The 27996-nt window shown below is 41.9% G+C and overlaps 1 protein-coding gene across 1 annotated transcript; it reads left to right on the forward strand.

The window, feature by feature from the left end:
* The first annotated feature begins 296 nt into the window (after positions 1–296).
* Positions 297–20140, forward strand: CCNB2 (cyclin B2). The gene is made up of 9 exons (XM_025389520.1): positions 297–969; positions 2989–3117; positions 3224–3337; positions 9707–9877; positions 9981–10139; positions 11960–12196; positions 12500–12640; positions 18661–18771; positions 19862–20140. The coding sequence occupies exons 1-9, from the start codon at positions 946–948 to the stop codon at positions 19970–19972; spliced, it is 1197 nt and encodes a 398-aa protein (XP_025245305.1). The 5' UTR covers positions 297–945; the 3' UTR covers positions 19973–20140.
* The last annotated feature ends 7856 nt before the right edge of the window (positions 20141–27996 follow it).

Genomic DNA, 27996 nt, shown 5'->3' on the forward strand with positions numbered 1-27996 from the left:
ACTTGTCTTTTTTCCGATGCATAGTTTGCAAATATTTTCTCTTATTCTGTGGTTGTCTGTTTCTTTCTTTTGCTGTGCAGAAGCTTTTTAGTTTAATTAGGTCCCATTGATGTATTTTTGTTTTTGCTGCATTTGCTTTTGGGGTCTTAGTCATGAATTCTCTGCTTGGGCTGATTGTTAGACGAATATTTATTGAGCACCAACCATATATGACAAACGATGTACCAGGTGCTGGGAATACAATGGAGAACTTACATGAATCACCAATCACACAAATCTCTTTTTATCTTTTTTTTTTTTTTTTTTTGCCTTACTTGAGAATTTGGGTTTTTGAGTAAACGCCATTATTCCCTTTTTTTGTTTTAGCACACTTTTATGTCTCAACCACCTAACGCACTGCTGCCCTGAGCAACCCGGAGGGGCCGGTTCCTGCACTTCGGCCAACACAACCTAAACCCCAACACGCCGAGGACGAATAAAGGCCAACCAACTTCCGCCCACCCAGTACAAACGTCGACAGACATTTGTAGATGAGGCCTTGTCAAAATTCAGAGGTGTCCTACGTCTGCTTTCCCAATGAGACAGTTCCTTTTTGTTTGTCTCAGAGACTGGGAATTTTTTTTTTTTTTTTTTTAAAGACTGTAGGCAGAAAAAACACCCCAACCGGCTGTTAGGACAATCAAACGGGTCTAAGAAAATTCAGCCAATGAGAGTGCGAGAGTGCCTCTGTGTTGGCCAATGAGAAGAGCGCGCCGTGCGCAGGGCCGCCCAATGGGGCGCAAGCGACGCGGTATTTGAATCCTGGAACAAGGCTACAGCGTCGAAGATCCGCAGCGCTGCGGGCCCGGAGAGCAGCCCTAACGGCGCCTCGTACGCTAGTGCCCTCCCTTTTCAGTCCGTGTCCCTCCCTGGGCCGGGCTGGCACTCTTGCTTTCCCCGTCCCTCATGGCGCTGCTCCGACGCCCGACGGTGAGTGTGTTCGGCGACCGCTGTCGGAGGCGAGTCCGTTGGCCCCACAGCTCCCCTGTCGCTTCTCTCATTTGCTCCGAGCTTCTCCGTCCCAACTTAGACTGCTTTTCTCTTCTCCGGAGCTCCCCGCTTCGCCCACGTCCCTGGCCCTGCGGCGGGTCGTCTCCTGCCGGCCTCTCCCCGTCTGGATTCCGCCCTCCCTGTGCCCCTCCCTGCTCCGGGGTGGGAGAAGTGTAGGAAAGCGCTTCCGAGATGGCACCTGTCAAGCGAGCCCCCAGAGCACTGGGCCTAGTACTCAGCGAGCGATCCCCAAGTGCTCTTCATTGCCAGAGAGTTATCTACTTACACGTTCCTGGGATTTCCCTCCCCCTTTCTTACAACTCCTTGCCAACTAAGGGATCTGTGGTGGGGGCTGGGAGGAGGACTGGAAGGGTTCTGTAGGCAGTAAAGTGTGCGTGTTTCGTCAGGCAACTGCCAGGCTGTTTTTCTGATTGTTCACATTTCTTTTTGTATAACTTTCCCATTTATTTCTGCACGCTAAGTCTTCCAGGCTACGTTCACTAATACATGGGTTTGTCCCCTTAAAAAATTTATTTACTCAAATGTAATAGAGATTTTTGAATATAGTTTGGACCAACGTGGCAGACTGAGAGAAAAGGATCCAAATTCATTTATTTCATCCTTGCAGAGATCAAAGTGTTACGGTGTTTTGGGTATTTTTCCTGTGGGCTTGAACTGTGCCGGGACCTACTTTTTTCCTTTGCTGAAAGCTAGAGGGCCCTGACACACCTGAGTTCCATCATCTTGGCTATAAGGTTAGATAAAAGGTGCCAATTTTCCTATCCAGATGAATTTAAATTTAGTCACATTAGCCGGCTTCTACCCATAAGCATTACATTTTCAAACACTTTTTTCAGATTGGTAGTTGCTGCTGGAAAAAGTTGAACAGCCTGACTTTTGAGAATCCTAATAGATTGAACATATTCAGCGTTTAATTAATATCCTTTTGTGGATCTAAGTCCAACTGACAAGTAATTTTTTATAATAATGTATTCTATAACGTTATTTAATAGTCAAAACCTTTCTGTTCAGGGAAGGCCTGAGTTTCCCTTGTCCCTCTATCCTGGTAGATCCACTCAGACCCCTTGTTGGGAGTTCTATTAGAGTCAGGACCCTGAACTCTGAGGGATAGGACATGCTGGTTTTTTGTTTTTTTTCTTTTTTAATGAAATGTTTATCTCTTCTATAATAAGCTTTTTTTGGTATGAATTGCTTTTCCTAGCAAGTTTTATTTCTAAGCACATTATGACTAAAGCAGGTTAAAGTCAACTGACAATTTTTATTTCATACAATTCCCACCTTCCCTGAGTTTGGGAGCTAAAACTGTATTATCCAAGGAAACTACTTCCATTCTAAATATCCTTAATATAAGAGAAAATCCATTCTATGGCAGCCTCATTTTAAAAAGCTGCACTTCTAAAAGATCATGCATACAGGAGCATTTCTTATTTGTAAAATGGCATAAGAATCAAAACTAGTTTAGGTTTTAAACATCTGGTTTTTAAACAACCAGACCTATTATTAACTATTAATATTATAGCTTTATAATTTTTCATCTTAATTTACGTATTACCAAGCTCTGTAAAAGAAGGTTTTTAAGTATATGCCTTTAACTTGCAGGGATCTCTACCAAGTGATATGGGTACTATGATAAATAATCATTAAATAGTAATAAGCTTTGAAGTTCTCTTACAGGCCCACTTGAATATTCAGAATAGTTTTGCAAGGTTAGTGGGAGGATCTTTATTACAGATAAAGTAGATGGGTGATTTGCCTAATTTAGAGTGATGTTATTAATCACGAATAGCCTTTTTTTAGACTTCCTGAAATGTACCTTTTCCATCTTGCAAATAGATCTTGACGTATTGTCCTTTCCCAAAGCAATTCTAAATTTGAGTATCTAACATTAGCAAAGTATTTCAAATTCTTTCAAGGTTTCATTTTTTTTTTTTTTTTCAGGTGTCCAGTGATTTGGAGAATATTGACACAGGATTTAATTCTAAAGTTAAGAGTCATGTGACTATTAGGCGAACTGTTTTAGAAGAAATTGGAAATAAAGTTACAACCAGAGCAGCACAAGTAGCTAAGGTAACAATGATGAAGACCGAATGTGAATACAGAGGCCGATTCTGTATAGTGCTGAGTCTCACAACACTGGCTGTCTTGCCCTATTCATGTTTCTTTTTCCTTATAGAAAGCTCAGAACACCAGAGTACCAGTTCAACCCACCAAAACAACAAATGTCAACAAACAACTGAAACCTACTGCTTCTGTCAAACCAGTACAGATGGAAATGTTGGCCCCAAAGGTAGGAAGTTCTGAATTTACAAACATATTTAATGAGGTAGCCTGATTTTAGCCAGACTACAAGGGTGCCGTTATCATTGCTGCACCTTTTAACGAACGTTCATAGCTAGAACTCTCCTTTGAAGTAACAGTGTAGGAAATGAGTATATACACCTTTTAAATGATGGTACTTAATTTAACATTATGACCTTGAAGCTGGGCATGGTGGCTTATGCCTGTAATCTCAGCACTTTGAGAGGCTGAGGCAGGAGGGTCACCTGAGGCCAGGAGTTCAAGGCTGCAAGGAGCTATAATTGTGCCACTGCACTCTAGCCTGGACAACGGAGCAAGACCTTGTCTCTGAAAAAAAAAAAAACAAAAAAAAAAAACACTACGACCCTGAATAATAAAGTTAATTACCTTAATAACCAAATAAAGGATGGAGTGGTTGGGAAAATTCATGGAATGAGTGAGACTTTTAGGGGTAGAGAGAAAATGATAGGAAAGGGCACCTTTTTGGAGAACAAAGTAGCAACAAAGATCAAGGTACCAAAGTGGTAATGGACCTATAAGCATGTCCTTTGGTTAAGGAGTCTGAAATACTTAACTGAGTCAGGCGGCTTGTGTGAGGATCCAGAAGGTAAGGCTGGGAAGAAGGTTGCAGTTGGATTTGAAGCTCTTGGGGATTTGAATTTTTATCCCATTAGGCTTGAGGAAACAGAGTTTTGAGGAGTAGAGAAATGATGAAAACAATGTAGGGAGGTAAGTTAGGGGGTATTGCACTTGTCCAAGCAAGAGCTGATGAGCTCGAGCTAGCCCAGATCTTCCCTAAGCGCCTGCCCATACATTAGTATCAATACTGGGTATGAAGAAACAACATCAAATGTGTTAGGATGTCTCAGAACGTCTTTCAGGGCCACCATCTTATATTTAGGAAAGAATACTTTGGACACATGGCTTGCATGCAGGAGTGGATCCTTAACCACTTGGATATTAAATAAACCATTTGTGCAGTAGATGAACAAAAAGTAGGAAAGTCAGGAGAGGGCAGTATCTTTGGTAAAGGTATCCTGTTTGGCTTCCGATTTGTTGAGGTAACTAACAGAGGGACATCTGCCTGGAAATGCAGTTGGAAATGTGGCAGCAACATCTGAAGGCAAGGAATGGATTTGTCAGCTTTCTCCACAGAGATGATGGTTGAAAGCATGTTGCTCTTTATGAGAACTAAAGCTTAGAACAAATAGTTGAGATGGGATTTCCTTTAAGAAGCCTTCCCTTGAAAGTTTCTATAATAGTGACCTCCTGAAAGCCAAACCCAAAGGCTGGTATTCAGACCTTGATGTCTTAGCAGTTGTGTAGTGTTTTGCATGTGTAAGGGTTTGAATGTGGTTCCTCCCACATCGCAGGACGGCCATTTGGCAATATATATCTATTTTTCAGGGGGACAGAGTCTTGCTCTGTCGCCCAGGCTGCAGTGCAGTGGCTTGATCTCTGCTCACTGCAACCTCCGCCTCCCGGGTTCAAGCGGTTCTCCTGTCTCAGCCTCCCGAGTAGCTGGGATTACAGGTGTGAGCCATCACACCTGGCTAATTTTTTGTATTTTTTAGTAAAACGGGGTTTCACCATGTTGGCCAGGCTGGTCTTGAACTCCTGACCTCAGGTGATCCACCTGCTTCCGCCTCCCAAAGTGCTGGGATTACAGGCGTGAGCCACTGCGCCTGGTGGTAATATATTTCAAATGGTTATTCTCTGTACCCAGTAGGTCTGTTTTTAATCCAAAGAAAATGATCAGAGGGATAATCAAGTACTTTTAAATAGTGCTATGATGAATGTCTCTTATAGAGTAGAGAAGTTCTAGTTAAATCCATTTAAGGAAATACTATGCAGCCATAAATATGATGTTTTAGTAGAATATTTAAAGGCATCAAAATGCTTGTAACATTAAGTGGAAAAATCAGATTATAACAATATATAAAGAGTGCAACCCCAGATTTCCTTTTAAAATGTACATTTGTATGCAGAATATTGAATGGTAGTTATTTTTGAGTATTATGTTGGACTTAAGATTGACTTGCATTTTCTTCCTTAAAACTTCAGACTTTTACCATGGGTACCTATTACTGTTCAAGTTAGAGAAGAAGAAAAGAAGACTTTTTTTTTTTTTTTTTTTTTTTTAAAGCAAAGAGCTCAAATATGAAAGAAACAAAGAGAAAAATAGTTTCCTCCTGTGACCTCCATAACTTCACCCTTTTTGTGTTTCCTTTAATCCTTGGCTGACTCCTTTTTCTCTTGCTTCCTGGCATAATTGAGGCCACTGTTTGTTTGAGATAAAGCATTATGGACCTGTAGCTCAGTTCATATAAAAATCAGCTCCAGGATTGAAACATATAGCTACATGTTCTAGATTTAGAAGTTATCAGGAATTAATGAACAACAGTTACTTCCAATTCAAATACATTTCCCTCTGAGAAAGACAGTAGTGAAGGAATCTCTAAGTCCATGATTTAGGTAGAGCCACACCTTCTAGCAGGTGAATCCCTCTGCCTGCATGTCTCTGGTCAGCTCTCTGGCTTTTACTTTGTCACCTGCTCTATCTGCAGGGTTATCACTGTTCTTTAGAGCCAATCCCTGGAGGTGTGGAAATACCACTTGAGTGCATGGGTTTCTAGCAATTTTCCTGGAAAGATGATAACATAAGCCATGTGTCCATTGTGTCCATGATAGGAGATGTTCCCTGTCTTCTAACCAAATTTATACCATCCTTTCTGCAAAACTGGAGGGCAGGTTTCTCTCTTTGTAGCAGCTGACACAACTGAATCACAAAGTGAGTCCTTGGAAGAGTTCCAGCCCTTTACAGGTAGTCATAGAAGCTTATTATCCTGCAGGTTTTGAAGAAAATGGTGTTTTTTGCTGATTAATGAGGCTTTGGTAAACACAGTAGTTTGAAAGGACAAGGAAGGCTTTTTACTAGTCCCATGTTTGCTGGACACTGGGGAAACAAGTTGAATAAACCATTGACTCTGTCCAGAGGAGCTCCCTGTCAAGTTGGAGAACATAGGAGTAAAAGCATGGCTTTATCTGTCACAGAGAGAGATGCACGCTTATGAGAGGTATACTGAGGAGTCATAGCTAGAACAGATTACCTGACCAGATGAGTAGGATCTTATAAAGGGTCTTACAATAATTAAATTATGTTGGAGTTCACAATGAATGCTTTCAAGTAATTCTAAATTAAGGGCCAGTGCAAGAATCTTTGTCTTAACCTAGTGGCTTTTGTTGTTGATTGCTTCATTGATGGACGAGATCTCACTGTGTTGCCCAGGTTCAACTCAAACTCCTATGCACAAGCGATCCTCCCACCTCAGGCTCCCAAAGTGCTGGGATCACAGATGTGAGCCACCACACCCTGCCCCTGGTGGCTTTTGGATATGGCTAAACTCAGTTGCACTTCTGAATAGGAGCCAGAAAAACATTCGAAACTGCTATGATAGCACATGATAACCTCTGACTCCTCAAACCAGACTTTTTGGTATTGACTGCCCTTCCAGGGGTGGGTGATAATGCTTGTCCTTGAAAAAGCTAACCTTCATCTGAAGCTGCATCTACTTATTACAATGCAAATCTGATTCCAGTCACTTGCTAAACTCCTTCAGTTGTTGCACCTTACCTTTGGATAAAATCTAAGCTTCTTAGCCCGGCTCTTGTTCTGCTTTTCAGCTCATCTTCTCACACCTCACAGGCTATCCTGCTGACATCTCAAATCAATTTGCACTTCCCTGAATTGCCTTGATTTTCTTTGGTTTCCTTTTGCCTGTTCATCTTCCTTAAGGTCTTACCGTCTCTGGTACCCTGGGTACCTCTACTCATTTGTCCTAGCTCCTTGAGGTTTCCAGGTGTCCAACTTCTATTCTGTTCTATGCTATTCTTTCCTTTCCTTTCTTTTTCTTTTTTTTTTTTTTAGACAGAGTCACACTCTATCTCTAGGCTGGAGTGCAGTGGCATAATCACGGCTCACTGCAGCTTTGATCTCCTGGGCTCAGGTGATTCTCCCACTTCAGCCTCCAAGTAGCTGGGACAACAAGAGTGCGCCAACATGCCTGGCTAATTTTTGTATTTTTTATAGAGGTGAGGTTTTGCCATGTTTCCCAAGCTGGCCTCGAACTCCTGAGCTGAAGCAATACACCTGCTTCAGCCTTCTAAAATGCTGGGATTACAGGTGTGAGCCACCGCACTTGGCCTGGGTTCTCAAATTCTTGAATAAATGGCATGCATGCCTGCATAGCTCTTGCTCGCCTGGTCCCTCCTCAGTTTTAAGACCTTTGATTTAAGAGGGGAGGACATGTTTTAAACTGCTCTCTGTTGTTGTTGTTGTATCCTCTAAGACTGGAAATTATAATCATTGAGCTTTACTGTAAATTAAAATTATTCTATCATAAAGCCCTCTCTTTTTTTTTTTTTTGAGACAGAGTCTCACTCTATTGCCCAGGCTAGAGTGCAGTGGCACAATCTCGGCTCACTGCAACCTCTGCCTCCCGGGTTCAAGCGATTCTCCTGCCTCAGCCTCCTGAGTAGCTGGGTTTACAGGTGTGCGCCACCACGGGCCCAGCTAATTTTTGTATTTTTAGTAGGGACGGGGCTTCACCACGTTGGTCAGGCTGATCTGAAACTTCTGACCACGCCTGGCTGCCTCCTCTTTTTAAAAAATATTTTATTACCTTAATATATATTTGTATAGCTTAGCATCTTATTAGGTTTTACTTGGAGAAGTACTTCTTTTTAAAAGCAATGATTTGGCCGGGTGCGGTGGCTCACGGCTGTAATCCCAGCACTTTGGGAGGCCACGGTGGGCAGATCATGAGGTCAGGAGATCGAGACCGTCCTGGCTAACACGGTGAAACCCCATCTCTACTAAAAATATAAAAAATTAGCCGGGCATGGTGGCAGGCGCCTGTAGTCCCAGCTACTCTGGAAGCTGTGGCAGGAAAATGGCGTGAACCCAGGAGGCGGAGCTTGCAGTGAGCCGAGATTATGCCACTGCACTCCAGCCTGGGGGACAGAGTGAGACTCCATCTCAAAATAAATAAATAAATAAAATTTTAAAAAGCAATGATTTATTTATATTTCATTAATAAATGCTTGTTTTAACGACTTTATAAATTTTTAATTTGTGTAATTTTTATAAATAATTACCCAGTCAGCATAGGAAAGTGAAATACTGAGTTGTGTACTTGCTCAGTCTTTGCTCCCTTCTCCTATTTTATTTATAGACTGGAATATGCTTTTCTCCTTTTTAGTTGCCAGTCTTTCAATTTAGAATAAATTAGTGAAGAGAAGAAAACATTATACTGCAGAAGAGGCTGCTACTAAAGTAGAATGATCTGCTCCAATAATCTTTGAACCCAGGTGGTCAAGTTTCTTTCATTTATTGAGCACCTACTACGTATCAGGGATTATATTGATGTTTGAGGTACCTTAGTGGGCAAAACCAATTAAATAAACGTAAGCTTTTAGAGCTTACATTCTGGCAGAGGTAAACAGATAATAATACACATACTATATAAACTATAGAATTTTAGAAGTATAGGTTTTATGAGAAAAAACAGAGATGAGACATATGGGTAGGGTGGGAGGACAGGGATTGGAGACAGGTGATAATTTTGTTTTTTGTTTGTTTATTTGGTTGGTTTTGAGGTGGAGTCTTGCTCCGTCCAGCCCAGGCTGGAGTGCAGTGGCATGATCTTGGCTCATTGCAACCTCTGCCTCCCAGGTTCAAGCTGTTCTCCTGCCTCAGCCTCCTGAGTAGCTGGGACTACAGGGGGGCACCATCACACCCAGCTAATTTTTGTATTTTTAAAGAAGAGACGGGGTTTTGCCATGTTGACCAGGCTGGTCTTGAACTCCTGGGCTCAAGCCATCCACCTGCCTTGGCATGAGCCACTGTGCCTGGCCAGATAATTTTAAATAGGAGTCAGGATAGACCCCATTGAGAATGTAACATTTAACCAAAACTTGAAGAAAGTAAGGGAATTACCCATATGGACATAGGGGCAAGAGCTTTCTGGGTAAGAAGAACCTGGTTTGAGTGGAGCAGTCAGGGGAGAGAAGCAGGAGATGGGTCAGCAAGGGAAGTGGGGAGGGCCAGATTATATAAGGTCTGTAGGCCATTGGGAGGACTTAAGTTTTCAGTTTGAGTGAAATTAGTTTTAAACAGATAAGTGTCTCTTGAAGAACTTCACATACGTTATCTTGAATTATTCACCTCTTGGTATGAAATTTGTTTTGTCTTCAACATATTTCAAATGTGCTTATGATATTGATATTTAAGCCAGTTGGCTCTGCATGTATTTGTGGTTAAGGCTTCTCCTACATGTGCCTTAATTTGTTGGTGTAGGGTCCTTCTCCCACACCTGAGGATGTCTCCATGAAGGAAGAGAATCTCTGCCAAGCTTTTTCTGATGCCTTGCTCTGCAAAATCGAGGACATTGATAATGAAGATTGGGAGAACCCTCAGCTCTGCAGTGACTACGTTAAGGATATCTATCAGTATCTCAGGCAGCTGGAGGTGGGTGGGTCTTTGTGTTTTGGTTGTATAAGCAATGTGGAATTTATCACACAGCTGGGAAGGAAACAAGGTCAGCTTTTTAAACTTTTGATTCTACCCACAGGTTTTGCAGTCCATAAACCCACATTTCTTAGATGGAAGAGATATAAATGGACGCATGCGTGCCATCCTGGTGGACTGGCTGGTGCAGGTCCACTCCAAGTTTAGGCTTCTGCAGGAGACTCTGTACATGTGTGTTGCCATTATGGATCGATTTTTACAGGTAGGTGTGGCTTCAGGGACTTCACGCCAGTGGCTCATTGAACATTGCATTTATGCTTGGGAGACAGAAAACTAAAGTGGGTACTTCTGAAAAAAAGACCAAAAATCAAATTATGAGAAGCCAAAGAACTTTAGGGACTAAAAAGGGAAGTAATCCAAATGTGTCAAGCCTTTGATGATGCTGACCAATATTGGGCATTTCTGTAAGACCAGTCAACTAAAAAGCACTTGGGGGAAATATTGCATTGCCACAATCCTTCATCAGAGGAATATACCATCAGTTGGGCTGGAAGTCCATCTGAAGCCTGTAGTGCCTTTGGATGCTGGTTTTCTGGGCCTGCTTGCACAATTTCCATAGTTTGGTGCTCTTTGGTGTTAAGTTTTAAGTTTCCTCTTCTGAAAAATGATGAGTTTGGCTAGAGAACCTCCACATTTCCAGCCAGCTATGGCATTGAATCACTGTAGAAGAAGCAGGTGGAAGAAGAAGGTGTTTTTTTTAAAGGAGCAGGGGTGTGTGTGGAGTGGACTGAGAATGTAGTGTAATAAAGAGTAATATAAGAAAATGAGAGGCAAAAATAATCTTCAGCATATTTATCAGTGAGTAATGCACAGCCCCTGACCTGTTAGAAGAGAAAGCAGATATAAATCGCCAGTGTGTTATCTACCGAACAATAGCCCTGCAGATAAGGATTTATTTATTTAAAGTCAACATTCAGGATAGGGGTTTAGGTCAGGCACAAATTCTGTCCAAACAATGTAATAAAAATTACTTTACAATAATGGCCCTAAGATACTACAAAATCCCAGGTAGTACGCATTCCTCTTTGGGCAGGAAAGCACAACAATATTTTATTTTTTATTTTTTTGAGACAGGGTTTTATTCTGTCGTTGCCCACGCTGGAGTGTAGTGACACAATCTGGGCTCACTGTAGCCTCAACTTCCTGGGCTCAATCAATCCTTCTGCCTCAGCTTCCTAAGAAGCTGTGATTATAGGCGTATGCTACCACACCCAGCTAAGTTTTTGATTTTTTATAGAGATGGGGTTTTGCCATGTTGCCCAGGCTGGTCTCAAACTCCTTAGCTCAAGTGATCCGCCCACCTCGGCCTCCCAAAGTGTTGGGATTATAGGCATGAGCCACTGTGCCCAGCCATGGTAGATTTTTAATAATGAGAGTTGAAGCAAGAAAAGCGCAGAGTCCCAGTTTGGGAGGGGGAAAAAAAAGCAATTAAGGGAAACACTTTACCTAGCCTGAGAGTCTCCCTGACTCCAAAGCATTAGTGAAAGATTTTCTAAGCTGAATAATGGGTGTGCTTTTGGTAAGGATTAAGGAAATTAGCCATCCATTAAATTCTCACTTTTTTTCTTTGGCCTCATCTCTATTCCGACCATGCTTAGTGTGTCAGGTCAGGGCTGCCACAGATACTCAAGTCAGCATGAAGTTGTGGGAAGAGTGACTAGGAGCTTGGTATTCAGGCTTGAATTCTTCCCTTCTTGGCAACTGAATGATCTTGGCATGGTGTCTGAATCTGTTCTCAGGACATCTATTTGTAATTGAGGAATAAAATATGTCCTTCCTAGGATTTTTATGAGGATTAGATGAGACAGTATGTTAGAATCTTAGCACTGTGCCTAGCACACAGTACTCAATTACAGATAGCTGTCATCAGTGGTGGAACAGTGAGGTCTCCTGTGCCCTTATGAAGGCCATGAGCAAAGACAATGTGCACGTTTCCAGGACTGGGTTCCCTTTCCTCTTTTCCCACCCAAAGCTTCGCTCTTCTTGTTAGGTGTGACTTTTGATATGTTAATTTTGCATTAGGTTCAGCCAGTTTCCCGGAAGAAGCTTCAATTAGTTGGGATTACTGCTCTGCTCTTGGCTTCCAAGTATGAGGAGATGTTTTCTCCAAATATTGAAGACTTTGTTTACATCACAGACAACGCTTATACCAGTTCCCAAATCCGAGAAATGGAAACTCTAATTTTGAAAGAATTGAAATTTGAGTTGGGTCGACCGTTGCCACTACACTTCTTAAGGCGAGCATCAAAAGCCGGGGAAGTAAGTGCCTCCAACTCTGTAAGAGACTGTTTTTGCTTGGTGTCTCGTCCTAGAAACCTTCACCTAATTAAAGGAAAGCTTATTAATTTATAGGACGCATCCTTTAGATAAGTCTTAATGCTTACCTCATCAGTTCTTAAGAGAAAGGCCTCATGATCTATGTTTACAACATAGTGTGGAATAGAGTAATTCTTCAGAAGGATAAGTGAGTTAAGTGAATTGGAGTTCCTAGGCTTCATGCAGACTTTTGCAAGATAGTAATTACAGTTGTGATTCTTACTGTCCGTTGCTGTTGTTTCTTAGGTTGATGTTGAACAGCACACTTTAGCCAAATATTTGATGGAGCTGACTCTCATCGACTATGATATGGTGCATTATCATCCTTCTAAGGTAGCAGCAGCTGCTTCCTGTTTGTCTCAGAAGCTTCTAGGACAAGGAAAATGGGTGAGTGGTGGATTTAAGAAGAAATTAATTAGGCTATATTTTAGTCCCTCATAATATGAAAGGCCTTAGCATTTTTACAACACTGTCATTGAAGCAATTGGTTTTGTTTTGTTATTGACACAGGGTCTCTGTCGTGTAGGCTGGAGTGTGGTGGTGCCATCACAGCCCACTGCAGCCTTGACCTCCCAGGCTCAAGTGATCCTCCTACCACAGCCTCCCGAGTAACAGGGACTACAGGCATGCATGACCATGCCTCGCTAATTTTTGTAATTTTTTTGTAGAGACAGGGTTTTGTCATGTTGCCTAGGGTAGCCTTGAACTCGGCTCAAACAGTCTACCCACCTTAGCCTCCCAAAGTGCTAGGATTTCAGGTATGAGCCACTATGCCTAGCCTGAAGCAACTGTTTAAAGTTCAAAGGCCTAAAGGAAAGCTGCTTGCAGAGGGGCGTGGGGGCTTGTGCTTATAGTTCTAGTTACTTGGGAGGCTGAAGGAGGATCATTTGAGCTCAGGCTCAGTTCAAGTCTAGCCTGGGGAACATAGGGAGACCCCTGTCTCTTGGGAGAGAAAGCAAGCAAGCTACTTGGAACAGTTCAAATAGAAGTGAGTTGACTATATATACCAGGGTGCATGTATGCATTATAGAGTTGTACAGAATGAGGAAGGCCACTAAGAACTGACAATTTCTTAGATATTATGTTAAGTGAAAAAGTTGTCAAGCACACGAGACAAAGGAAGGCCAAGGCCTGACTGATTTAGCCAGTAAGAATAGAATGAGCCACTTGTAGATTCAGAAGAGTAGCCAAGGTTGGCAGCTCCCTGGGTCTTTGTTTCACATGGCAAAAAGGATAATGTGGAAACAAATGGAGCTGGATGGCTGCAGTGCAAGCCACAGGTACACTGCTGTGGAGAAGCCAGTTGTAGATGACTGCTAAGCAGTCTTCTAGTCTGCAGGTATACCCTGAAAGCAGCACAGCTGAAAACTTCATCAGAACCTAGGGGATAAGAAGCTGTCTTGGCCGGGTGTCATGCCTGTAATCCCAGCACTTCGGGAGGCCAAGGTGGGCAGATCATCTGAGGTCAGGAGTTTGAGACCAGCCTGGCCAACATGGCAAAACCCCCGTCTCTACTAAAAATACAAAAATTAGCCAGGCATGTTGGTAGGTGCCTGTAATCCAAGCTACTCAGGAGGCCTAGGCATAAGAATCACTTGAACCCAGGAGACAAAAGTTGCATTCAGCTGAGATCGTGCCAGTGCACTCTAGCCTGGGGGATAGGGCGAGACTCTGTCTCAAAAAAAAAAAAAAAAAAAAAAAAATAGAAGAAACTGTCTGGTGACAGCCTCCCAGAGGAGATAGGGAGGTGAATGGGAGATGGCTGGGCCGCAGCTCTGCCCACACCTGCCATCCCCTCCTTTTCCAGGAGGATCACAAAGCATTTTGCCAGGACCAATCAGCTGTGGTTCAGGCCTTGGCCTGTCCTATATGGATATAGGCAAGGTCACCAGGGCAACATGGTGGAGCTGTTCACCTAAACAATGTATATTGTAGTTTACATTTTATGCAAGAAAGTGTGTGTGTCTGTATGTATATATTTATATATTTGTTTAATTTTTTGGTACAGGAGGAATAAACCAGAAAGAATGAAAGTGGATACTATGGGGTTCTGTGGAACAGGGTGGAGGTTGAGGATGAGAGGGCTTCTGATTGTAACCTTTTATTGACTTTATAATACAGTGTAACTTTTTTGATTTTTGAACAATGTAAATATTTTATGCAAACTTTAAATTGTAATTAAGTGGAAATAAACAATGTAACCACATGTGAAACTGGTAACAGAACACAGAGGAAAGAATTAATTTAAGTACTTGTTGCTTGAGCTCAGGAGTTCGAGCCCAACCTGGGTAGCATAGCAAGACCCCCATCTCTACAAAAAATTTAAAAATTAGCTGAGTATGGTGGTGCACACCTGTAGTCCTAGTTACTCAGGAGGCTGAGGCAGGAGGATTGCTTGAGCCTGGGAGTTCAAGGGTGAAGTAGCTATGATCATGCCACTGCACTCCAACCAGGGCAACAGAGCAAAACCCTGTCTCAAAAAAAGAAAAAAAAAAAAAGTCTGTAACCTGAACACAGCATTCTGACTGAGCATCCTTAGTGGGATTTAAAGTATGACAAAACAAAGGACTAAAGTGGTAACATCAAGTTTACTTAGTAGGTTCATTGTTAATTTGTTGTTATAATTCTGGAACTATTTTATGTGTATTGTAGGATAAAACAAATTTATTCATGTTATTAAGGACTAAAATTTTCACTATAGGAAGAGTTTTTTAAATTATTAATTAGTTAATTTTTTATACAGGGTCTTGCTTTGTCATCCAGGCTGGAGTGTGGTGCCGCTACTAAAGCTCACTGCAGCCTCAATTGCCTGGGCTCAAGTGATCCTCCCACTTCAGCCTCCTGAGTAGCTGGGACCCAGCCACACGCCATCATGCCTGGCTAATTTTAAAGTTTTTTCTAGAGATTGGCTCTCCCTATGTTGCCCAGGCTGGTCTCGAACTCCTGGGCTCAAGTGATCTTCTCGCCTTGGCCTCCCAAAGTGCTGGGATTACAGACGTGAGCCACTGTGCCTGGCCTAAGAGAGAAAATATTAACAATTAAAAACTAAAGGTTAGTCCTCACGTAGGAAATAACAAAACAAAAACAAAGGAAAACCCCTATTATGTTTTGAAAATAACGGCAAATTCAGAATAAAGGGTCTCAGAAACAGTGACAACTCAGTAGTAGTGAGCATATTTAGTGCGCACATCTTGGATACTAAATACCATCATCTACTGTCAACTAGGGTTCATTAGTGAAATTGCTGATTTAAGGGCTATGGCAGGGGAAGTACAAGGTAAGCCTAGAAAAATTTGTGCCAGATAGCACACAAATTTTCAAAGATCAATGAGGTCACACCAAAGGACATAGGAGAGCTGGTCATGGCAGCATGTGCCTATAGTCCCAGCTACTCAGGAGGCTGAGGCAGGAGCATCCCTTTAGTCCAGGAGTCTGAGGCTGCAGTGACCTATGATTGCACCACAATAAAATGGGAAGGGAAGGAGGGACATAGGAATGGGCTTGAAAGGGCTCTGGCTGACTGAATTAAGAGCATTAAAAAGAAAAATGACAGTAATAGATTGTAGTGTATAAAAAAAAGGATTCATGGGTCCATAATGATACAAAAAATAAAACGGGTTCATTTTTAAAAATCAGAATAATTAAAGTAGAATGGTAGAGTTAGAAACCACTAATTTTCAACCTGTAATGTAATAATTTATTCAAGCAAGGTGCATCAATGAATGCAAAAATCACTAGATGGAATAATTTTGGGAAACAAGATTCACATGGTCTCAAATTATCATCCCATAGATACTTGTTAATTCTGTAGCAAAACTGCACATCTATGATGAAGTGGTCTGGTGGTTTCCACCTTCACCCAGTGATTAAGCTCAGCATTGCCATTGGCAGACAACCTGAGTTGCTGTGCCATGTTGTGCAGTAAGATGTATACATTATCACCTATTCATGCTCAAAACGTTTGACGTGAATTAAATCATGAGGAAATGTGCAAATCCAGAATGTGAGACATTTTAAAAGGAACTGCCTGGATGCTTAAAAAAATAGTCACTGGTGACAGTGTTTCTTATGTGAGAATGGTGTTATGGATAGGTACAAAAATGTACTTTTTAGAATATGCTTCTGAAATGTTTAGCAGGGATGTGCTGTGATATCTGCAAATTGCTTTCAAATGGCATAGCAAAAATTGTGTGTGAGTGTACATATACAGAAAGAGGGAGAGGAGGAAAACGTGGTGCATGTTCATGATTGATCAATCTACATGAAGGATATCTAGAGGGTCATTCTTTCAGTTTTTCTGTAGATTTGGAATTTTTTTAAAATAAAACATTTGAGGCAAAAATGCCACTGATATATGGTACCAATGGCTCATTTTTAGTCACCTTACTCTTAAATGTGCTTTGCTGTCCCAGTTTTCTGAGAATTGATTTCAAAATTCTAGAAATTGTGCATTATTTCAGTTTTTACTCTTGCTTCCTCTTTTTTCCCTTCAAAGTATTTTAGGATTAAGATTAAATTGTGTAGACTGGGCAGTGGCTCATGCCTGTAATCCCAGCACTTTGGGAGGCTGAGGCAGGTGGATGACTTAAGGCCAGGACTTTGAGACCAGCCTAGCCAACATGGTGAAACTCTGTCTCTACTAAAAATACAAACTAAACTAAAAATACAAAAATTAGCTGGGTGTGGTGGCACATGCCTGTAGTCTCAGCTACTTGGAAGGCTGAGACACAAGAATTGTCTAAACCCGGAAGGTAGAGGTTGCAGTGAGCCGAGATTGCGCCACTGCACTCCAGCCTGGGCGACAGAACCCAGGCATGGTGGCGCACACCTATAGTTTCAGCTACTAGGGAGATTGAGGTGGGAGGATCACTTAAGCCCAGGATATCAAGGCTGCAGTGAGTTCTGATAGTGCCACTGCACTCCAGCCTGGGCAACAGAGTTAAGACCCGGTCTTCAAAGAAAAAGATTAAATTGTGGTTTAATTTGCCAATTATACCATGCATATGAAAAAAATGTACTTTTGCTTTTCGAATTTTTGTCACAGAATTCTTAAAGTCAGTTGACATACCTTTTTTTTTTTTTTTTTTTTTTTTTTTTTTTTTTTGAGAGGGAGTCTTTCTCTGTTCCCCAGGCTGGAGTGCAGTGGTACGATCTTGGTTCACTGCAGCCTCTGCCTCCTGGGTTCTAGCAACTCTCCTGCCTCAGCCTCCTGGGTAGCTGGGATTACAGGCATGTGCCACCACGCCTGGCTAATTTTTGTATTTTTAGTAGAGACGGGGTTTCACCATGTTGGTCAGGCTGGCCTCGATCTCCTGACCTCAGGTGATCTGCCCACCTCAGCCTCCCAAAGTGTTGGGATTACAGGCATGAGCCACCGTGCCTGATCTTTTTTTCCTTTTTTTTTTTTTTTTTTTTTTAAAGACACGGTCTCACTCTGTTGCCCAGGCTGGAGTGCAATGGCCTTAATAGCTCATTACACCTCAAACTTCTGGGCTCAAGCAATCCTTCCTTCTCAGCTCCTCAAGTAACTGGGACTATAGGTGGACACCACCATCCTTGGCTAATTTTTCATTTTTCATAGATATAGGGTCTCCCAATGTTACACAAACTGGTCTGAAATTCTTAAACTCAAGCAATCCTCTTGCCTTGGCCTCCGAAAGTGCTGGAATTGTAGACATGAGCCACTGGGCCCCGCCAATTTATGTATCTTCTTACATGATAAATCCTACTATCAATGGACAGCTGTTCTTTTGCTTGTATTTTACTCTTTGGGAGGCTAGGTCACAAGGCTTGTTGTGGTGTTGTCTGAGTTCTCTCTGTTCTCTGGTGCTTAATTACACAGGGTTCAACAAGAGAATTGTAGGTAGTCCTACCTAGTTCTTCTGGATTTGATAGATTGTTGCTTTTTTAGCACAGTTTATTTCTTATTTCTGAATATCTTTCCCTGACCGACAGTATGTCTGTTTGGGTTCTTGAGCTCATAACAGAGACAGCTGGGGAGGGCTTTGATGCAGGGTTGTGTGAGATGTGGCCAGCACTGTAAAGGGACACTTTGTTTTAAGTGTCTCCTTTTTCATCCCCTTTCAGTGTTGTCACTTGAAGGACTCCTACCGGTGCAACCTCTTTAAAAGATCCTATGGGACCTTTGGCACTTGATTTAGCTAAGAGCTTCACAATGTCTTCATTTAGTCTGGTCTCAGGGCCAGAATCATCTTGCATTTACCAGCTGCTTTAGTGTTGCTGGTACTGTGGGAGTGCTTAGGACTTTGATTGAATTTCCAGAAGGTAAGAATATTTTTGTACAGCTTTTACATAAGTAATGTCATCATGTATGAGATGTGTTCTTCTAAAGAAGCAGAGGTTTTCTCTTTCCCCTCAGTCATGTGTGTCTGCTTCTTGTGTTTCAGAACTTAAAGCAGCAGTATTACACAGGATACACAGAGAATGAAGTATTGGAAGTCATGCAGCACATGGCCAAGAATGTGGTGAAAGTAAACGAAAACTTAACTAAATTCATCGTAAGTACTATTGTTTCTTAAGCTGTGGAATGCTTTAGGTTCTGGGTTTTGTGTATATGTGGGGGGTGTGTGTGTGTGCTGTCATGTAAATATATTAATAACGTGAGAGTTTTAGCACAAATCCTTTATCCTTTATATATTTCTGATATGGTGTGGAGCATACGGATAAACTCTGAGAGCAAACTTTCTTTGAAACAAAGTCGATAGGCTAGCCATGTCTAGGCCCAGTTCCTAGTCAGCCAGCCAGTTACTCAATGTGTTGAATTACTCTGTGCTCATACCAGTGTCCTGGGGAGGGCACTTTGCAAGCAGAGAAGGCTGCTCTGCATGGGATTGGGAAGAGAGAGGGCCCACTTCAAATGGCAGTGTGGAAGTAGGATTCAGGTGATGTTACTCAGCCTTTGTCCAGGATCTTTTGAGGCAATGATGGAAAAACACCTAATTAGCAAGCATGGTTAAGAGGGAAGACACCCATTCAGGGGGCATCCTGAGGGCGTGGTGTCTATCTCTGCATGGCCCACCTATGAGGAGGAACCAGAGGAGACTTAGTGCTGTCCTTGTGTGACACCAAACATCAGAGCTCACCAAGTGTGTTGTGGCAAAGAGCAAGGCATTTGAACCTCAGAAGAGTCTCAAGTGTCCTCACAACATGATTTGCTTCATGGTAGCGTACTGTGTGTTCAGTCCTGAGAGGACTGTCTGGGATTTGTTAAGTGCTAGTTGCCACCCTCTTTGATTGTCGGCTATTGCTGCCAGGTCTGGTGAACCTGTTATGTCTGATGGCACTTAGGTGTCATAAACACAGCTCCCCCTCCGATCCCTCTGGTAGCCTATGAGAGGAAGCCTGCTACTCGGACCTTGAAATCATTTGTTCCGATCACCTGTGCTACCAGCTGGGTTTTATTCATTAATGGGGATGGAAGGAAATGGTCAGGCACATGTGATGAGCCCAGAGCTTTCACTGGCTTCAGCAATTGGGCATCGTCATTGTGATGGTGATTGTGGCCCGGACCTTTGACAGTTGTGAATTAGACTAGGAATAAGGTACCAGTGGGGGTTCCTGACATGTGCTTAATCACAAATTCTGCAGGCCATCAAGAATAAGTATGCAAGCAGCAAACTCCTGAAGATCAGCACGATCCCTCAGCTGAACTCAAAAGCCGTCAAAGATCTTGCCTCCCCACTGATGGGAAGGTCCTAGGCTGCCATCGCCCCTGGGGATGTGTGCTTCATTGTACCCTTTTTCTTACTGGTTTAGAACTCTTGATTTTGTACATAGTCCTCTGGTCTATCTCATGAAACCTCTTCTCAGACCAATTTTCTAAATATATATTGAGGAAAAATAAAGCGATTGGTTTTTCTTAAGGTATCCCATGTGTATTTATTTGTGTATTCTGTACTGAAGAAATCAGTGAAAGCTTGCTTTGACTAATTTCTTTTTGAGCTATTATGAATAGCATGTAAATTATTGCCATTATGGCTTGGGCAAGACCTTTCTACCATTTTCTCAAATGGAAAAACTAGAACTTGGCCTCAGTGAACACTAAACCTATTCCTAAGCTGCTTGAATACAAATAAGTCTATTATGAAAATTTAAAATGGAAAGATAAACATGACACTTTCCTTTCTAGAAGCTAGTCAGCTGCTCTCTCATTCCTGCATTGGAACACCTGGCCCAGAGCAACCCTTGTAATGGGTCCCTCTCTCAAAGGCATGGGTGAGACCAGAGAGCCATCCTATGGGTCACAGCTGGAGAAAATGGGCCTGTGGCATCCTCTTCAGGTTGAAGCTTGGGATGCATTTTCTCTTTGTGCAGCTTCAGGTACATTATGGGCTAAATGGCTTTGTATTTTTTTGTTTGGTTGGTTTTTAATGGGCATTGAACTTTTTTTTTTTTTTTTAAAGTTCTGGGATACATGTGCAGAACATGCAGGTTTGTTACATAAGTATACATGTGCCATGGTGGTTTGCTGCACCCATCAACCCATCATCTACATTAGGTATTTCTCCTAATGCTATCTCTCCCCTAGTCCCCCACCCCGATAGGCCCCCAGCAGGGGTTTTCCCCTCTGTGTGTCCATGTGTTCTCGTTGTTCAGCTCCCACTTATGAGTGAGAACATGCAGTGTTTGGTTTTCTGTTCCTGTGTTAGTTTGCTGAGAATGATGGTTTCCAGCTTCATCCATGTCCCTGCAAAGGACATGAACTCATCCTTCTTTATGGCTGCATAGTATTCCATGTATATGTACCACATTTTCTTTATCCAGTCTATCATTGATGGGCATTTGGGTTGGTTTCAAGTCCATGCTATTGTGAACAGTGCCACAATAAATATATGTGTGCGTGTGTCTTTATAGTAGAATGATTTATAATTCTTTGGGTATACACCCAGTAATGGGATAGCTGGGTCAAATGGTATTTCTAGTTCTAGATCCTTGAGGAATCGCCACACTGTCTTCCACAATGGTTGAACTAATTTACACTCCTACCAACAGTGTAAAAGCATTCCTATTTCTCCACATCCTCTCCAGCATCTGTTGTTCCCTGACTTTTTAATGATCGCCATTCTAACTGGCATGAGATGGTATCTCATTGTGGTTTTCATTTGCATTTCTCTAATGACCAGTGATGATGAGCATTTTTTCATGTTTATTGACTGCAAAAATGTCTTCTTTTGAGAAGTGTCTGTTCATATCCTTCACCCACTTTTTGATGGTGGTGTTTTTTTCTTGTAAATTTGTTTCAGTTCTTTGTAGACTCTGGATATTAGCCCTGTGTCAGATGGAGCTTTTGCTGTGCAGAAGCTCTTTATTTTAATTAGATCCCATTTGTCTATTTTGGCTTTGTTGCCATTGCTTTTGGTGATTTAGTCATGAAGTCTTTGCCCATGCCTATGTCCTGAATGGTATTGTCTAGGTTTTCTTCTAGGGTTTTTATGGTTAGGTCTTAAATTTAAGTCTTTAATCCATCTTGAGTTAATTTTTGTATAAAGTGTAAGGAAGGGATCCAGTTTCAGCTTTCTGCATATGGCTAGCCAGTTTTCCCAACACCATTTATTAAATAGGGAATCCTTTCCCCATTTCTTGTTGTTGTCAGGTTTGTTAAAGATCAGATGGTTGTAGATGTTTGCTGTTATTTCTGAGGCTTCTGTTCTGTTCCATTGGTCTATATGTCTGTTTTGGTACCAGTACCATGCTGTTTTGGTTTACTGTAGCCTTGTGGTAGAGTTTGAAGTCAGGTAGCATGTTGCCTCCAGCTTTGTTCTGTTTGCTTAGGATTGTCTTGGCAATGCGGGCTCTTTTTTGGTTCCATATAGAAACTTAAAGTAGTTTTTTCCAATTCTGTGAAGAAAGTCAATGGTAGCTTGATGGGGATAGCATTGAATCTATAAATTACTTTGAGTAGTATGGCCATTTTCATGCTATCGATTCTTCCTGTCCATGAGTATGGAATGTTTTTCCATTTGTTTCTATCCTCTCTTATTTCCTTGAGCAGTGGTTTATAGTTCTCCTTGAAGAGGTCCTTCACATTTCTTGTAAATTGTATTCGTACGTATTTTATTCTCTTTGTAGGAATTATGAATGTGAGTTCACTCGTGATTTGGCTCTCTGTCTGTTATTGGTATATAGGAGTGCTAGTGATTTTTGCACATTGATTTTGTATCCTGAGACTTTGCGGAAGTTGCTTATCAGCTTAGGGAGATTCTGGGCTGAGACGATGGGGTTTTCTAAATATACAATCATGTCATCTGCAAACAGACAATGTGACTTCCTCTTTTCCTAATTGAATACCCTTTATTTCTTTCTCTTGTCTGATTGGCCTGGCCAGAACTTCCAATACTGTGTTGAATAAGAGTGGTGAGAGAAGGCATCCTTGTCTTGTGCCAGTTTTCAAAGGGAATGTTTCCAGGTTGCCTATTCAGTATGCTATTGGCTGTGGGTTTGTCATAAATAGCTCTTGTTATTTTGAGATGCATTCCATCAATACCTAGTTTATTCAGAGTTTTTAGCATGAAGGGGTGTTGAATTTTGTCGTATGCCTTTTCTGCATCAATTAAGACAATCGTGGTTTTTGTCATTGGTTCTGTTTATGTGATGGATTATGTTTATTGATTTGCATATATTGAACCAGCTCTGTATCCCAGGGATGAAGCTGACTTGATCATGGTGGATACGCTTTTTGATGTGCTGCTGGATTCAGTTTGCCAGTATTTTATTGAGGATTTTTGCATCGATGTTCATCAGGGATATTGGCCTAAAATGTTCTTTTTCTGTTGTGTCTCTGTCAGGTTTTGGCATCAGGATGATAATGGCCTATAAAATGAGTTAGGGAGGATTCCCTTTTTCTGTTGTTTGGAATAGTTTCAGAAGGAATGGTACCAGCTCCTCTTTGTACCTCTGGTAGAATTTGGCTGTGAATACGTCTGGTTCTGGACTTTTTTGTTTGGTAGGCTATTACTCCCTCAATTTCAGAACTTTTTATTGGTCTATTCAGGGATTTGACTTCTTCCTGGTTTAGTCTCAGGAGGTTTAGTATGTGTCCAGGAATTTATCCATTTCTTCTAGATTTTCTAGTTTATTTGTGTAGAGGTGTTTATAGTATTCTCTGACAGCAGTTTGTATTTCTGTGGGATCGGTGGTGATATCCCCCATATCATTTTTTATTGTGTCTATTTGATCCTTCTCTCTTTTCTTTCTCATTAGTCTGGCTAGTGGTCTATCAATATGGTTGATCTTTTCAAAAAACCGGATCCTGGATTCACTGATTTTTTTGAAGGGTTTTTTGTGTCTGTGTCTCCTTCTGTTTTGCTCTGATCTTAGTTATTTCTTGTCTTCTGCTAGCTTTTGAATATATTTGCTGTTGCTTCTTTTAATTGTGATGTTATAGTGTCAATTTTGGATCATTCCTGATTTCACTTGTGGGCATTTAGTGCTATAAATTTCCATCTACACACTGCTTTAAATATGTCCCAGAGATTTGGGTGCTTTGTGTCTTTGTTCACATTGGTTTCAAAGAACATCTTTATTTCTGCCTTCATTTTGTTAGTTACCCAGTAGTTATTCAGGAGCAGGTTGTTCAGTTTCCATATAGTTGAGCAGTTTTGAATGAGTTCTTAATCCTGAGTTCTAATCTGATTGCACTGTAGTCTGAGAGACGGTTAATGATTTCCATTCTTTTGCATTTGCTGAGGAGTGTTTTACTTCGAATTATGTGGTGAATTTTAGAATAAGTGTGATGTGGTGCTGAGAAGAATGTATATTCTGTTGATTTGGGGTGGAGAGTTCTGTAGATGACTGTTAGGTCTGCTTGGTCCAGAGCCGAGTTCAAGTCCTGGATGTCCTTGTTAATTTTCTGTCTCATTGATCTGTCCAGTGTTGACAGTGGGGTGCTGAAGTCTCCCACTATTATTGTGTGGGAGTCTAAGTCTCTTTGTAAGTCTCTGAGAACTTGCTTTATGAATCTGGGTGCTCCTGTATTGGGTGCATATATATTTAGAATGGTTAGCTCTTCTTGTTGAATTGATCCCCTTACCATTATGTAATGCCCATCTTTGTCTCTTTTGATCTTTGTTGGTTTGAAGTCTGTTTTATCAGAGACTAGGATTGCAACCCTGCTTTTTTTTTTTGCTCTACATTTGCTTCGTAAGTATTTCTCCATCCCTTTATTTTGAGCCTATGTGTCTTTGCATGTGAGATGGGTCTCTTGAATACAGCATACTGATGGGTCTTAACTCTTTATCCACTTTGCCAGTCTGTGTCTTTTAATTGGGGCATTTAGCCCGTTTACATTTAAGATTCATATTGTTAAGTGTGAACTTGATTCTGTCATTATGATGCTATTTTGTCCATTAGTTGATGCAGTTTCTTCATAGCATTGATGGTCTTTACAATTTGATATGTTTTTGCAGTGACTGGTACCAGTTGTTCCTCTTCATGTTTAGTGCTTCCTTCAGTAGCTCCTGTAAGGCAGGCCTGGTGGTGACACAATCTCTCAGTATTTGCTTGTCTGTAAAGGATTTTATTTCTCCTTTGCTTATGAAGCTTAGTTTGGCTGGATATGAAATTCTGGGTTGAAAATTCTTTTCTTTAAGAATGTTGAATATTGGCCCCCACTCTCTTCTGGCTTGTAGGGTTTCTGCCAAGAGATCCGCTGTTAGTCTGGTGGGCTTCCCTTTGTGGGTAACACAACCTTTCTGTCTGGCTGCCCTTAACATATTTTCCTTCATTTCAACCTTGGTGAATCAGACGATTATGTGTCTTGGGGTTGCTCTTCTTGAGGAATATCTTTGTGATGTTCTCTATATTTCCTGAATTTGAATGTTGTCCTGCCTTGCTAGGTTGGGAAGTTCTTCTGGATAATATCCTGAAGAGTGTTTTCCAGCTTGGTTCCATTCTCCTTGTCACTTTCAGTTACACCAATCAGATGTATATTTGGTCTTTTCACATAGTCCCATATTTCTTGGAGGCTTTGTTGGTTTCTTTTTACTCTTTTTTCCTCTAATCTTGTCTTCTTGCTTTATTTCATTGAGTTGATCTTCAATCTCTGCTATCCTTTATTCCGCTTGATCGATTCAGCTACTGATATTTGTGTATGCCTCACAAAGTTCTCGTGCTGTGTTTTTCAGCTCCATCAGATCATTTATGTTCTTCTCTAAACTGGTTATTCTGGTTAGCGATTTGTTTAACCTTTTTTCCAGGCTCTTAGCTTCCTTGCACTGGGTTAGCATATGCTCCTTCAGCTCGGAGGAGTTCGTTATTACCCATCTTCTTAAGCCTGCTTTTGTCAGTTGTCAAACTCATTCTCCATCCAGTTTTGTTCCCTTACTGGTGAGGAGTTGTGATCCTTTGGAGGAGAAGAGGCATTCTGTATTTTGGAGTTTTCAGCCTTTTTGTGCTGGTTTCTCCCCATCTTTGTGGATTTATCTACCTTTGGTCTTTGATGCTGGTGACCTTTGGATGGGGTTTCTGAGTAGACGTCCTTTTTGTTGATGTTGCTACTATTCCTTTCTATTAGTTAGTTTTCCTTGTAAGAGGCCCCTTTTCTGCAGGTGTGCTGGAGTCTGCTGGAGGTCCACTCCAGACCCTGTTTGCCTGGGTATCACCAGCAGAGGCTGCAGAACAGCAAAGATTGCTGCCTGTTCCTCTGGAAGCTTCCTCCCAGAGGGGTACCCATCAGATGCCAGCCAGAGCTCTCCTGTATAAGGTGTCTGTTGGCCCCTACTGGGAGGTGTCTCCCAGTCAGAATACACGGGGGTCAGGGACCCACTTGAGGCAGCCTGTTCCGTAGCAGAGCTTGAACACTGTGCTGGGAGATCTGCTGCTCTCTTCAGAGCTGTCAGGCAGGGACGTTTAAGTCTGCTGAAGCTATGCCCACAGCCTCCCCTTCCCCCAGGTGCTCTGTCCCAGGGAGATGGGGGTTTTATGTATAAGTCCCTGACTGGGGCTGCTGCCTTATCTTCAAAGATGCCCTGCCCAGGGAGGAGGAAATCTACAGAGGCAGTATGGCTGCAGCAGCCTTGTTGAGCTGCGGTGGATTCCGCCCAGTTTGAACTTCTTGGCAGCTTTGTTTACAGTATGAATGTAAAACCGCCTACTCAAACCTCAGCAATGGCAGGCACCCCTCCCCCAACCAAGCAGGTGATTTCTGCATTCCCAGCTGAGGTACCTGGTTCATCTCATTGGGACTGGTTGGACAGTAGGTGCGTGCAGCCCACAGAGGGTGAGCAGAAGCAGGGTGGGTCGTCACCTTACCTGGGAAGCACAAGGGGTCGGGGGATTTCCCTTTCCTAGCCAAGGGAAGCCGTGAGAGACTGTACCAGGAGGAAAAGGTACACTCCGACCCAGATACTGCACTTTTCCCACAGTCTTCACAACCACAGACCAGGAGATTCCCTCTGATGCCTGGCTCGTTGGGTCCCACCCCCACGGAGCCCAGCAAGCTAACACTCATTGGCTTGGAATTTTTGCTGGTAGCTCAGCAGTCTGAGGTCAATCTGGGATGCTCAAACATTGTTTTCTGTGGGGGGAGTGCATCCTCACCTCCAACCACTGACTTAAAAACCGTAAACATAGTCTCGTATAAAAACAAGTTCCCAAGACGCTGGTTCAACAAAATGTTAATTGGTGTTGTAAGAGAAAGGAGTTAGTCAAATACACTTGTGAAACATTGCAAATGATTGGAAGATTCATAAAGGCTCTGTGCTTTGCAGTAAACTCATTTATCTCAGTTATTTTTCCCAACCTAGAGTGTGGTAAGAGCTGCCTCCTGCTGACAGAAATTCAGTGTCTGCTCCTGTGATTCAGGTGTGGTTGAGGACAACTGCCCCTGGGGAGGAGAAACTGGCTCCAGTCAGGGCTGGCTTTTTACTCTCTTCCTGGGCAGGCAGGACTGCCTGACTAGTGTGTCTTTAACTGTAAGTTTTGGATATCTTTATATGTTGAAATCCTAGTGTAGAGTTGATGAATATCCGTTATTGGGTTAGTGAAGCTTGTTCCCATGGCAGCCTTAGACAACTCTGATCACAAGTGTGAAGGGTAACGAAGTGAGGCCATGAAAGGCAGCTTTCCTGGCTCTGACAAGCAATTATTTCCCAGAGATGCTTGAGCTCAACTTCTCTCCAAGAACGCCTGAGTTTTGTAAGCATATCCAAAGACATGTTATAGCTTCCTTATTACATATTTTACTTAGTTAAATATTGCATGTTCTGACTCAGGAAATTCTTCCAGGATGTCATAAAGACCTTTAAGATACTTTTTTAGATGGCACAGCAGGCACCCCAAACTAAAATGTCATAAATGTGAAATGAGCGGCAGAAGTAGAAACCACATCATAAAAACACGGAAATTAAAAATGGGATATGGATTCATAGTATAGAAGAGCACTAACTCTGAACGTGGGTGCTTTGAGTTTGATTCTAAGTAGTTGTGACCTCTATACTTTAGTTTCTGTACCTGTGAAGTGGGGCTAAGAGTGTCTACCTCATAGGGTTGTGCTAAATAAAGCATGCCAAGCACTTAGTATAGTTTCCAGTACAAAGAAGATACTTGAACATAGATGTTATTATTTTAAGGAAAATAATGGTCTTGGAAAGAGATGGATCAGAGGATTCAGATTTGTTAGATGGAGCTCTGGCCCATTAAAGGAGTTTACAAGTTTCTAGCTGTTGAGTTCTATGCATGAGTTTTTTTCTTTTTAAAAAATATATTTTTATGTTTTTGAGAGAAAG

Source organism: Theropithecus gelada, chromosome 7a, assembly GCF_003255815.1.
Source record: "Theropithecus gelada isolate Dixy chromosome 7a, Tgel_1.0, whole genome shotgun sequence".
NCBI lineage: Eukaryota > Metazoa > Chordata > Mammalia > Primates > Cercopithecidae > Theropithecus > Theropithecus gelada.